At 46.4% G+C, this 13,415-nt stretch overlaps 1 protein-coding gene across 4 annotated transcripts in view; it reads left to right on the plus strand.

The window, feature by feature from the left end:
- Positions 1-13,415, plus strand: part of CRYL1 (crystallin lambda 1) — a 57,399-nt gene that overhangs the window by 15,449 nt on the left and 28,535 nt on the right. For all 4 annotated transcript variants that reach the window (XR_008701002.1, XM_055542581.1, XM_055542583.1 and 1 more), the window contains exon 3: positions 2,459-2,585. Coding sequence is in view for 3 of the 4 variants with exons in the window: in XM_055542581.1 (XP_055398556.1) it covers positions 2,459-2,585 (127 nt within the window). In the remaining variant the exon portion in view is untranslated. The remainder of the gene's footprint in view (positions 1-2,458; positions 2,586-13,415) is intronic.

Raw genomic sequence — 13,415 nt, forward strand, 5'->3', positions numbered from 1 at the left:
GCCTTGATTCATGGACCTAACATTCCAGGTTCCTATGCAATATTGCTCTTTACAGCATCGGACCTTGCTTCTATCACCAGTCACACCCACAACTGGGTATTGTATATGACAAAAACCTCAGAGTTTGTCTCTCCTTAAAAAAAAAAATTTAACCCCAAGTCCTCCTTGGTGTGATGGCTTGTGATGGCTTGCGATGGCTTCTTCAGCCAGCTATCTGGTATCAGGAGAGGCCACACCCGCCTAAGGGATCTTGGACTCCTCTTTGCCATGAAGTTGTTTTTGGTTGAAGATAATAAGAAATCTGTATTTCAGCGCATCTTTCTAGTGTTTTTTTTTTTTTTTCCTCACAGTAACAATAGCAAAAGAGTTTCCCTTCCTCTATTTGTGGCTAAAACAAAAAGTTTGAAATGCACAGCTTTAAGGAAGAAACAGGACAAAGGAGCTGGCTGACCCAAGTGGGCCCCGGCGTCCCAGGAATGCCGAGCAGGGACCCCACGGGTGCCTGGGCTCAGGGGTGACCTGCAGACCCTTGACCCAGGCCTGTCCCTCCCAGTCAGTGTTCCCACACTCAGCTATGCCACAGCCTGGCCTTTCTTATAGCCCCCAGCCCAGTGACCTGAGACCCAGACCCTCAGGTCACCAGCCATGCTTGAGCTGTCGCCCCATCCCAGGGCCTCCCCAACCTTGGCTGACACCCTCCGCCCCGAGCGCAAACCCAGCTTGCTGTCAAGAACTCCGACAGCTTAATGATAAACCTGCAGCCTAAAACTATGTAAGAGTAACTGAGTCACTGGCACAGGAATCCAGACAATGTTCTGGAGCCTGTGTGTGTTTGCTCGTCTGTGTATTTAACATGTCCTGAGTTACAGGCAGGACACACTGCACCGTCTGCCAGGCCGAGATGGGAATGTGGGCCCAGCTCAGGAGTCTTCACCCTGCCTGGTCCATATCTCCAGGCACCTGCTCTCAGCCCTCTCCCCAGAGGCACTGAACTGAGGCCCAAGAAGCCCTGCTTTCTGCTTCTATGTCCCACAGGCATTGTTGGGGGGCAGGGGGAGGAGGCTGTGCCTCGAGGTATTGGAATCTTAGTTCCCTGCTGCTGCTGCTAAGTCACTTAAGTTGTGTCCGACTCTGTGCGACCCCATAGACGGCAGCCCACCAAGCTCCCCTGTCCCTGGGATCCTCCAGGCAAGAACACTGGAGTGGGTTGCCATCACCTGTACCCCTGGCAGTGGTTAAGCTCGGTCTTAAGCACTGAGAAGTCCCCTATCTTAATAACTGTTGTGTCCATTTTGGCAGTATTAAGTACATTCATAGTATTGTACAACCATCCATCCACACAACTCTTGTCCTCTTGAAAAACTGAAACACTGTCCCCATTGAAGAACGACTCCCCTCCCACAACCCCCATTCTCTCTGTCTCTGTGGATTCTGTCACTACAGGTCCCTCATATAAGTGGAATCACATGGAATCTGTCCCTTTGTGATGGCTTATTTCAGTCAGCATCATGTCCTTAAGGTTCATCTGTGGAGTAGCAGGTGTCAGAATTCCCTTCCCTTTTAAGGCTGAGTAACATTACAGTAGCAGCAGCAGCATTACACTGTCACTGCGACAAAAGTCTGTGTAGTCAAAGCTATGCTTTTTCAGTAGTCACATACAGATGTGGGAGTTGGACCATAAAGAAAAGTGAGAACCAAAGAATTGATGCTTTTGAACAGTGGTGTTGGAGAAGACTCTTGAGAATCTCTTGGACTGCAAGGAGATCAAACCAGTCAATCCTAAAGAAAATCAACACTGAATATTCACTGGAAGGACTGATGCTGAAGCTGAAGCTCCAATACTCTGGCCACCTGATGCGAAGAACTGACTCATTGGAAAAGACTCTGATGCTGGGAAAGATTGAAGACAGGAGGAGAAGTGGGCAACAGAGGATAAGATGTTGGGCATAAGTTTGAGCAAATTCCAGGAGATGGTGAAGGACAGGGAAGCCTGGCGTGCTGATGTCCATGGGGTCACAAAGAGTCAGACATGACTGAGTGACTGAACAACAGCATTCCATTGTGTATCCATTCATCTGTCTGTGGACATGGAGTTGTCCCATCTTTTGACCACTGTGAACAATGCTGCTGTGGAAATGGGGGTACAAATATCTGAGTCTCCACTTTTACCTTCACATGTAGGCCCAGAAGTGGGATCGCTGGCTCACGATAGTCTTGTTTTTAATCTTCTGAAAAAGCATCTGATGTTGGCCACACTGGCTACAGCTGTTAAGTCTGTTATGGCCAGTGGTGCTGGGGTTCATTGCTCCACGTTCTCACCGCACTTGGTTTCTCCTCTGCTCTTTCGCTGCTAAGGGCTGCACCGTGCTCTGCTTCACATTTCCTGCTGATGGGTGAAGCAGACCTCTGACTTTGAGTTGTTTTGAATGCTCATGGCTCACTCTCCATTGCTTTCCAGGAAGGAGATGAAGATGCTGGAGCTGTCGGGGTACCTGAAAGGCGAGCTGGGCGCCGAGGAGCAGCTGTCACTCATCAGCGGCTGCTCTGACCTGCGGGAGGCAGTAGAGGGCGCCCTGCACGTGCAGGTGAGTGGGGACACATCCTGGCCCGCTGAGGCCCACCCGGCTGGCAGGGCCTGTCCCCGGGGTCCTTGGGTCAAAGGCAGGGGAAGGCGTGGGGATCGTGAGCCCGCAGGTACAGATGGCGTTCACGTGACCGGAAACACTGTCTCGCCAACCCCCTCCTACCCCCTTCCTCCACTACCCCTTCCCCAGGATGGAGTTCTCTCTTGGGGGATTAGAATGTTGAGCAAAAAGAAGGTCTTCTGGACAGCTAACACTTGCCTATTTTTATCTAACTGGATGAGAGACTATGTTGTTGTTTGTTCTGAGATATAAGAGATCGCCTAAGAGAAACCCTTTAGTGTCTTGCAACGTTTGCATTTACTTTTTCCAACGACTTCACTCAGAGAATCAGGCCGTCCCCACCGCTGAGGACACTCCAGGCCCAGTGGACTGGCGGCAGCTCGGTGCCCACACAGGCTCCAGCCTGCCAGGGCCTGAACGCAGCTACCACCCCATGAAGACCCGGTGTCTCCCGGCTTCCAAAACATGACACTTAAGCTGCCCGGGGTTGACAGGGCCTTGCTCCCTGCCCCTCCTCACCCCGTGCCCCGCCACTGCTGGTGTCTCGTCTGGTCTGTGACGCTGGTTGAGCTGAGAACTGGGAGCAAAGCCAGGCCTGAGCGGGGCTCCTGGTGCAGAGGCCTCAGGCCCGACGCTCCTTCAGTCCACACGGTAGAATTCTTCCTCTTTTCCCACTCTTTCTACCGCATCCTGTGTCCCGCGCAGTGAAGGGTCCAGGGGTGGACGCCAACCTGGCCCTGAGCTCTGAGCCCGTCGTCCTGGCCCGCTGAGGCCTCCATTCCTGTTCTCGGTGGTTGTGGTCACCTCAGTTCAGTTCAGTTCAGTTGCTCAGTCATGTCCGACTCTTTGCAACCCTATGAATCGCAGCGCGCCAGGCCTCCCTGTCCATCACCAACTCCCAGAGTTCACTCAGACTCACGTCCATCGAGTCAGTGATGCCATCCAGCCATCTCATCCTCTGTCGTCCCCTTCTCCTCCTGCCCCCAATCCCTCCCAGCATCAGAGTCTTTTCCAATGAGTCAACTCTTCCCATGAGGTGGCCAAAGTACTGGAGTTTCAGCTTTAGCATGATTCCTTCTAAAGAAATCCCGGGGCTGATCTCCTTCAGAATGGACTGGTTGGATCTCCTTGCAGTCCAAGGGACTCTCAAGTGTCTTCTCCAACACCACAGTTCAAAAGCATCAATTCTTCGGCACTCAGCCTTCTTCACAGTCCAACTCTCACATCCATACGTGACCCTTATTCCAGGCCAGGCTCCATTGCTTCCAATGAGAACAGTAGGAAACCCCTTTGGGGATCAATTTGATACATGATATTTACATGATGGAAGTGAATGCTTACAATGACGTGTATGATGTGACCTGACAGGTGAGCATGTGACGTGTCACCACATGTTTCCCAGAACAGTGGTGTCCACTTGGGTCTGTCTCCACTAGAGTGACTTGGCTTCTTTTCTGAACAGTTTCCAGTGCCCTTTGCTTTTTCCTCTGAGATGTTTGCTGTACTTTGTAATCTGTTTGTGATGATGGCTGGAAAGTTTCATCTCCAGCCTCAAGTACTAATTGTCAAGCCTTCTGTTGTTTCTTTTCTTCCCTGAAGTGATATGGTATGATCCACGCAGTAACTGGCAGTGTTATTTTTCTAAAGCGATCTTTGTGTGTGTTTGTGTTAGTCTCTCAGTCGTGTCCAACTCTCGTTGACTCCAAGGACTGCAGCCCACCAGGCTCTTCCATCCATGGAATTCTCCAGGCAAGAACACCCGAGTGGGTTGCTATTTCCTTCTCCAAAAGCAGTCTTTATGAGGCTTATTATAAAATTTCCAGCACTAGCCATTGCAAGGGAAGCCCTGTGGCTTAGTGGTAAAGAATCCACCTGCCAATGCAGCAGACGTGGGTTTGAATCCCTGGGTCAGGATGATCCCCTGAAGGAGGAAATGGCAACCCACTCCAGTATTCTTGCCTGGAGAATTCCGTGGACAGAGGAGCCTGGATGGAGTCGAAAAGAGTGGGACATGACTAAGCAATTGGGCATGCACACATGCAGCTCTTGCAAAGTCATGCCCCAGGAATAATTAACATGTCTGTGTTAAATTTCTTTCTCTCCTGATCCCATTAAAAAAAAAAAAAAAAAAAAGATTCTGGGTCTTCCCTGGTGGTCCAGTGGTTGGGACTCAGTGCTCCCATGGCCTGGAGCCCAGGTTTGATCCCTGGTCTGGGAACTAAGATCACAAATGCCACATGGGAAAAAAAAAAAAAAAAAGACCTTGAACCTAAAGAATCAAGGCTCAGGGCTGCAGTTGCTCTCCAGGGGCCTCACAGCACCTCCAGTCTTAGTGCTCAGAGACCTCCTGCTAGCTGCCTCCTCTGAGCGACTCTGTATGGCTGCCTCTTTCCCGTTTAAGGACAAATTCTCATCGTAGAAAAATTCACCTAGGCTTTTTGGAGACTTTTTTTGTTTATAAAAAGAAAACGATCGTTACTTTAGGGAATTGCCCAAAGGCAGGAGGAGAGCATGTGAATTAACACAAACACTTCTTTAATCACAAAGCTTCCAGTAGTGCAAGTTACTGAGCCCCGGGAATCACCGCCCTAGAAATGTGAGTGGTCGATTTGTCTTCCATCCAAGTCCCAGTGGGCGGGCGCCTGGGTCAGAAGGTTTCCTCTGCTGAAATGTGGGAGGGAGTGAGAATGGAACCTGAATTTCTAGCACTTAGTGCAATTTTGAAATCAAATCTGGCCTGGCAAGAAAATCTAGCATGCTAGAGAAATAAGTGTATTCTGAAAAGTTTCTAAAGCATTGACTGTTGCAGAGCATTAAGAGTCATTAGCTATGACACAGAGGCCTTATCTCATCTCTGCAACTTTTTACCTAAGATCCAGGTAGTTAGCTGGTAGGAGCCATGGGAATTTTGGTCATGGAATTGTGAGCTCTAAATGGACTTTCCTTATAATCAGCACAGACAACTCAGATGTGTTTTTCTATGTCAATGTGAGAATTTGCATCTGAACCTTTACCTCTAAAACTGGGAAAATGCTTAGTCATTTTGGTAAGGACTTTGAGATTGTTAGTAATTACAGGAAGCAGTGTTCGTAATAAATACTATGGTTTAAAATTTATACATTTGCAAGGTCAGCCTTTTTTGGTTTTCTTCCACTGAGACTCAGAGTGATCTTCCTTTTGGTGGGAGTAGGGGGAGAGGGGGGACGGCAGCACTGAGTGTGCCCAGGAGTGCACGTTGAATCCTGAATTTCATTTTTCCTGTTCCGTGTGTGTATTAATTTGTAAAATGGGATTATTATTCACATATAATAAAAGCCGGCAGTTTTAGTGTTCAGATCTGTGTGTTCCAACAAATGCATGTGGTCATGTCACCGCCCTCCCCAGCTTCAGAGCATTTCTGCCACCCCACAAAGTCCCCTCCTCCCACTTTGCGGTCTGGCCCAGGCCCGAAGCCGCTGGTCTGGTTTTGTGCCTGCAGCTTTGCCTTTTCTGTAATGTGGTACAATGTGGACTCACCAGGACTGCACGTGCTTTGTTAGATTTACACATAAACGTGTCCTGATTTAGATGCTACCGTAAATAGTACCTTCACAAATTTCAGCTTCTGCTTGTTCATTGCTAGCACATAGTAATATAGTTAAAAGTGGGTTGTTTGATTTATTTAAATTGGGAGGGTTTTCCATATATCTTTGTTATTGATTTTGAGTTTAAATCTGTTCTAGTCTCAAAACATACTTGACGTTATTTCAATTCTTTTATTTTGTTGAGGCATGTTTTATAACTCAGAATATAGTCTATTTTGGTGAATATTCCATATGCAGTTGAGAGAAATATATTTCGGAGTGAACTGTAATATGTAAATATGGGTAAAGTTGCTGGATAGTATTATCCAGGTCTTTTCCATCCTAACGGATTTTCTGTTACTTCTCTCCATCAATGAGAGAAAAGTATTGACATCTATAATTGTGGATTCATTTCTCAGTTCAAACCAGGCATATAGTTGGGTATTGAACTTCTGTCCCCTCTGACAGACCCTTTTAATTAGCATGTTTTGGTCCATTACATTTAGTGTAATTATCGATAGGGTTGGATTAAAATCAACTGTCTTGCTTGTTCTTTTCCATTTGTTCTGTTTGTTTTGTGTTCTTCCCCACCCTACTTTTCAGCTGGCTTATAGATGGAGCATTTCTTATCATTTCATTTATCTCCATGATTGTTCATTTATACCTCTTAGAAATATTTTTTTGGCGATTACCATAGGGTTTATGAAGTTTTTTCTAAATAGTCATGGTCTACCTTCATGTGTTGGGTAAGAACCTTATAGCAGCACACTCCTAGCACCTTTCCGCTTTTCTGCTGTTGTCACAGGTTTTCCTTTTACATATCCTGTCTCAGCACATAACAGCTGCTGCCTTTTCTTTGTACAGTCAACTAACATTTAGGGCAATTAAAATTAAACTTTATATTTATCTGCATTTTCACCATTCCAGCATTCTTCATTTCTTTGTGTAAATTCAATTTCTCCTGAATTTTTTTCAATTTTGTTTATATTTATTATTATTACTTATTTATTATTTTTTGGCACAGCAAGCAGCATGCAGGATCTTAGTTCCTGACCAGGGATGAAACACGTGTCCCCTGAAAATTTCAAAAGTGGTACACACACACACACACACACACACACAAATGGCTTATACTCGTAGGGGAAAGAAAAGAAGCATAAAGACATTATGAAGTAAAAAGTGAAATCCCTCTTCCTTCATCTTCCAACCTCTGGGGGTGAATATTGTGTCGAGAGTCTGAAGTTTATTTATCCAGATTTCTACAACTCTTGTTATCATATATTACAGACTTAACATTTTAATAACATGAATCCTATAATGGTGTAATGCTTTTGACTTGATTTTTGCAGTTAGTAATATATTATGACTTTTCCCCCCATGTCCTTACATACTGATCTACCTATTAGCGTGTTTTTTATAGGTTGGGAAATCATTTACTTGTACACTATCCAATTATTAACTAAATAATGTATTTTTAACCATTGATGTTGACCATTAATGTTTAGAAATAAAACAGTTTAACACATTGAAATAATCTTTGTGGTTTGAAGACTACCTTACCATATGACTCAGCAATCCCACTACTGGGCATATACCATGAGGAAACCATAATTGAAAAAGATACATGTACCCCAATGTTCATTGCAGCACTATTTACTATAGCCAGGACATGGATGCAACCTAGATGTCCATCAACAGATGAAAAGATAAAGAAGTTGTGGTACATATATAAAATGAAATATTTCTCAGCCATAAAAAGAAACACACTTGAGTCAATTCTAGTGAGATGGATGAACCTGGAGCCTGTTATACAGAGTGAAGTAAGTCAGAAAGAGAAGAACAAATATCACGTATTAGGACATATATCTGGAATTTAGAAAAATGTACAATTTGCAGGGCAGGAATAGAGACATAGATAGAGAACAGACTTTGGACGCAGCAGAGGAAGGAGAAGGTCAAATGAATTGAGAGAGTAGCATTGATACCTTTACGTTCAGTTCAGTTCAGTTCAGTCACTCAGTCGTGTCCGACTCTCTGTGACCCCATGAATCGCAGCACGCCAGGCCTCCCTGTCCATCACCAACTCCTGGAGTTCACTCAGACACACGTCCATTGAGTCAGTGATGCCATCCAGCCATCTCATCCTCTGTCGTCCCCTTCTCCTCCTGCCCCCAATCCCTCCCAGCATCAGAGTCTTTTCCAATGAGTCAACTCTTCGCATGAGGTGGCCAAAGTACTGGAGTTTCAGCTTTAGCATGATTCCTTCTAAAGAAATCCCAGGGCTGATCTCCTTCAGAATGGACTGGTTGGATCTCCTTGTAGTCCAAGGGACTCTCAAGAGTCTTCTCCAACACCACAGTTCAAAAGCATCAATTCTTTGGCGCTCAGCCTTCTTCACAGTCCAACTCTCACATCCATACATGACCACTGGAAAAACCATAGCCTTGGCTAGCTGGACCTTTGTTGACAAAGTAATGTCTCTGCTTTTCAATATGCTGTCTAGGTCGGTCATAACTTTCCTTCCAAAGAGTAAGCATCTTTTAATTTCATGGCTGCAGTCACCATCTGCAGTGATTTTGGAGCCTAGAAAAATAAAGTCTGACACTGTTTCTGTAAAATAGCTAGCTAGTGGGAAGTTGCTATATAACACAGGGAGCTCAACACAGATCTCTGTGACCATCTAGAGGGGTAGGATGGGGTTAGGGAGTAGAGGGGAGGTTCAAGAGGGAGGGGCCACATATTAATTATACTTATGGCTGATTCACCTTGTATGGCAGAAGCCAGTACACTATTGTAAAACAATTATCCTCCAATTAAAAAATATTATAAATTAAAAAAAAAATAAGACATTATACATAGTATTTCGGCCTCTGAAAGTTTGTGTGCTAATAAAGCCTACTCTAAAGTGCGTGTGTGCTCAGTCATGTCCAACTCTGCGACCACATGGACTGTAGCCCACCAGGCTTCTCCATCCAAGGGATTTTCTGGTCAAGAATACTGGAGTGGGTCGCATTTTCCTTCTCCGTTACTCTAATATATAGTCCACAAATTTAAAAAATAAATAAAGACCAGATAGTAAATGTTTCAGGCTTTGAGAGCTGAGTACAGCCTCTTGCATATTTTACAGCCCTTCAGAAGTCTAAAAGCCGTTCTTGGCTGGGGGCCTTAGACTGTTTGGCCTGGATCCCAGACTGCTGGTCCTGCTCCAGTTTGTTGAGGTGCTTTCCTCCCCACGACTTAGGGAAAGGAGTCCTCCATTAGCGCATCTAGCCTGTGGGCCTTTCCGGGCTCTTCCTCGGGGGCGCGTCTCCGCGGCAGTTTCCGGGTCTGCATTTGCCGCGCGCTCTCTTGCTCCCCCTGGCGTCCGTGTGCTGCAACTGCAGGATCACCGAGCGCGACTGAGTCCCATCCGCGTGGGGTCAGGGAGAGGGAAACCAGCACCTCGCACCCCGGAGGCAGGCCGGTGGATGTGCAGCTCCTCCCGGGGAGAGGATGTGGGCTGGGCTTTCCCTCCTGGCCCTGGCAGGGCTGGCTTAGGGGAGGCGCTCGTGGATGACACCCACCTTCACGCAGTCATTCTTGTCTGTGCGACCGCCTGGCCCCGCCACCTCCTGGGCTGTGGCCCCAGGTGAGCCCGTCTGTCCATGTCCATCTCCTGCTTTCTCTGCAAGGCCCCTGCGCAGGTGGGATTCGGTCAATCAAAATCAACGTGATCATTCTCAGTGTTTTTACAAATGACACCTGGTTGATGATCACTGTGTATCATTCTTCTGTATTTTGAGTTGTGTTTTTAAGGTCAGGTTCATTGAAAATGGCGGAGAAGGCAATGGCACCCCACTCCAGTACTCTTGCCTGGAAAATCCCATGGATGGAGGACCCTGGTAGGCTGCAGTCCATGGGGTCACTAAGAGTCGGACTCGACTGAGCGATTTCACTTTAACTTTCATTTTCATGCATTGGAGGAGGAAATGGCAACCCACTCCAGTGTTCTTGCCTGGAGAATCCCAGGGACGGGGGAGCCTGGTGGGCTGCCATCTATGGTGGTCGCACAGAGTCAGACACGACTGAAGCGACTTAGCAGTAGCAGTCATTGAAAATGGAACCTCGAGGTTTAGACCCCTGTCTGGCCCTTGGTGGCTTGTTGCTGGTCTTGTGAGTTCCCCTCACCCTTGTAAGTGTGGCCAATTAAGACAGAGGATTTCAGGATCACCAGTGTGGGGTACATTGATCTCCAGTGTGGGTTACATTAATCTCCAGTGTGGCGTACATTGATCTTTAAGATGCTTATTAAATTGATAAATGAAAACAGGTATTTCACTAGCCAAATTTGTAGCAACAAACATGTCCTTGTCCCAACACTGACATTTGTAATTTGGTTCTAAAGTTACTATGAAACTGAATGAGCAACCCTGCTGCTGCTGCTGCTAAGTCGCTTGGTTGTGTCCGACTCTGTGCGACCCCATGGACTGCAGCCTACCAGGCTCCTCCGTCCATGGGATTTTCCAGGCAAGAGTACTGGAGTGGGGTGTCATTGCCTTCTCCATGAGCAACCCTACTTCCCCCTAAACTTTACAAAATAGAAGGTCAGATCTCTCTTTAAAAAAAAGCACAGTACCACTCTTTTGGAAAGAAGGGGTGACATTGTAACAAATCCTGGAATGGTGACAAAACATTGATTGTATATAATATAAATATAGATAGAAATCTAGATATCTCTGTGTATCTAAACCTTTCTTCCTATAGTTAGGAACTTAACTATCCCTTATGCCTTAGGAGTTGCAGGTTGCTAAATTAATGCTCAAAGTCAAAATAAGCAAGTGTCTAATATAAACATTTTTATTTTATGAAATCTATTAATGGAATGTATAGATACCAACCAAGGAAATTATTTTTAATCTTATTGTTCAGTTGAAAACGTGGTAAGTCCATTTAAAAGTAGCCATAGCATGCATATTTAGTGCTTGGGATGTGAGAGTGGGACCATAAAGAAGGCTTAGTGCGTAGGAACTGATGTTTTTGAACTGTGCTATTGAAGAAGACTTTTGAGAGTTCCCTGGACTGCAAGGAAATGAAAACCAGTCAATCCTAAAGGAAATTAACCCTGAATATTCAGTGAAGGACTGTTGCTGAGGCTCCAATACTCTGACCACCTGATGGGAAGAGCCAACTCATTAGAAAAGGCCCTGATGCTGGAAAGGATTGAAGGCAAAAGGAGAAGTGGGCGGCAAAGGATGAGATGGTTAGATAGCATAACTGACTCAATGGACATAAGTTTGAGCAAACTCCAGGGGATGGTAAAGGACAGGGAAGGCTAGCGTGCTGCAGTCCATGGGGTTGCAAAGAATTGGACATGACTTAGCAACTGAACAACAACAATAAATAGTAAATACTTTCGCAATTGTAATATTATTTTCCCTTTTTGCTCTTGGTGGTGGGTGGTCATTGTTTACCAAGAACCTTAGGTATCATACAGCCCATCATGAAGTCCTGCCTTTTTAAGAGATATATTTTAAGGCATATGAGGAATCTGGGAATTTAATATTAATAAAAACCACCTGGGGCAAAACTCCATGCTAGTGAAAGTTCGAGGGCCCTGTGTCCCGCAGCAAGAGCCATGGAGGCCTGGGGTGGTGTTTGTTTTCCTGCCAGCTCTCTGGCTCTGGCTGTTCCTGGTGGCACAGGCACCCGGGGTTCAGATCTGCTTGCTCTGAGCCACCCTGATGTTTATTTTCATTTGAAAGTCAATATTCCAAGACTTGCTGCCTAGCTTATCTGTTTGAACAATTGGGGGAAAACACAGGGAGGTTTCTTGCAAGTTGGTGACTGTCCCCTTTTAGGATTGGGTTCAGACCAGCTGCCCAGGGGAGAGCTGCCTGCCTGACACACGGAAGCCTGGTCACCAGCACAGCCCTGATGGATGGTGTGTGTTGGGCATGGAGGCGTTCCTGGAGGAGGCGCTTTCACACTAACTTGAACCCTTTAAGGACCACCTTGTTCCAGGTGGTCCTCTTGTTCTTTCCTGAAGTGACCCTCGGAAGGCTCGGTTTGGCTCTGGCAATGTGCACCAGTGACCGTTACTTCCATGAGTGTGGTTCCACACCACGATCCCACATAAAGCCAGCTGTTAACAGCTGAAAATGCCGAAAAATATGAAACACATGTTGTCCTTGCCTTAAAACTCCAACTGGTTTCTGTCCTGAAACAGAATGGCTCTCCGAAGCGGTGGTTGAGATCCAGCTGCTGTTCCTTATAGATTCAGGGCCCACACCCACACTTTCCTGGGTGTAGGCTGATGTTTTTATTAACTGTCTGCTGCCTCCCTAACCTCTAAGGAGGGAATCCCCTTCTTTAGAGATGAAGAGTTGGAAATGGATGTCCTTTATTAAGAGCATCGTGGTACAACGGAATTACCCTGTTACTTAGACCTAGTTAACCTGATACGTTTGGGGTACTTTCCTGAGACATTATTCCTGAAATGTTAGAATAGGTGAGAGTCATTATTTTAAAAATGAGAAATGAGAAACAAGTTATCTTGAGTCCTGCCACCCTCACAAAAGACCTGTTTTTCTTTTTATTTATTTATTTGGCTGTGTTGGGTCTTAACTGCAGCATTAGGGACTTTCTTTGCAGCTCACAGACCCCCTAGTCGCGGCTCACAGACCCCCTAGTCTCGGCGCAGGGACCCTCCCTAGTTGTGACTCACAGACCCCCAGTCGTGGCTCACGGACCCCCTAGTGATGGCGCAGGGACCCCTAGTTGAGGCGCACGGACCCACTAATTGAGTCGCGTGGACCCCCTAGTTGCAGCCCTTGGGCTTAGTTGCCCCTCAGCATGTGGGATCTTAATTCCCCGACCAGGTATCAAAGCCACATCCCCTGCATTGCAAGGCCAATTCTTAGCCACTGGGTCTCCAGGGGAATCCCATGGTACTGATTTTGGTAATGTATTTTCTAGCCTATTTGGGGTAGATTTTTTTCATCACTGGCCTAAAGAAGACACAGAATATGGCAAACGCTATGGTCAGTCGTTGCCAACAGCGTCAAGCTGTAGCTGCCTTGGTGTCTCCCTGGTGCATTTTCTTTCGCATCCTTCATCCGACCGTTCAGCTGGGACCAAGTGCGTGTGTCCTAGAGGCGTTAGAGCTGTGCCTGGGGACAAAGGACGATTCTGGCTGGAAAGGACTCTCTGGAGGGAAAGCCCATTTTGT

This window comes from Bubalus kerabau, chromosome 12 (assembly GCF_029407905.1).
Source record: "Bubalus kerabau isolate K-KA32 ecotype Philippines breed swamp buffalo chromosome 12, PCC_UOA_SB_1v2, whole genome shotgun sequence".
Taxonomy (NCBI): domain Eukaryota; kingdom Metazoa; phylum Chordata; class Mammalia; order Artiodactyla; family Bovidae; genus Bubalus; species Bubalus kerabau.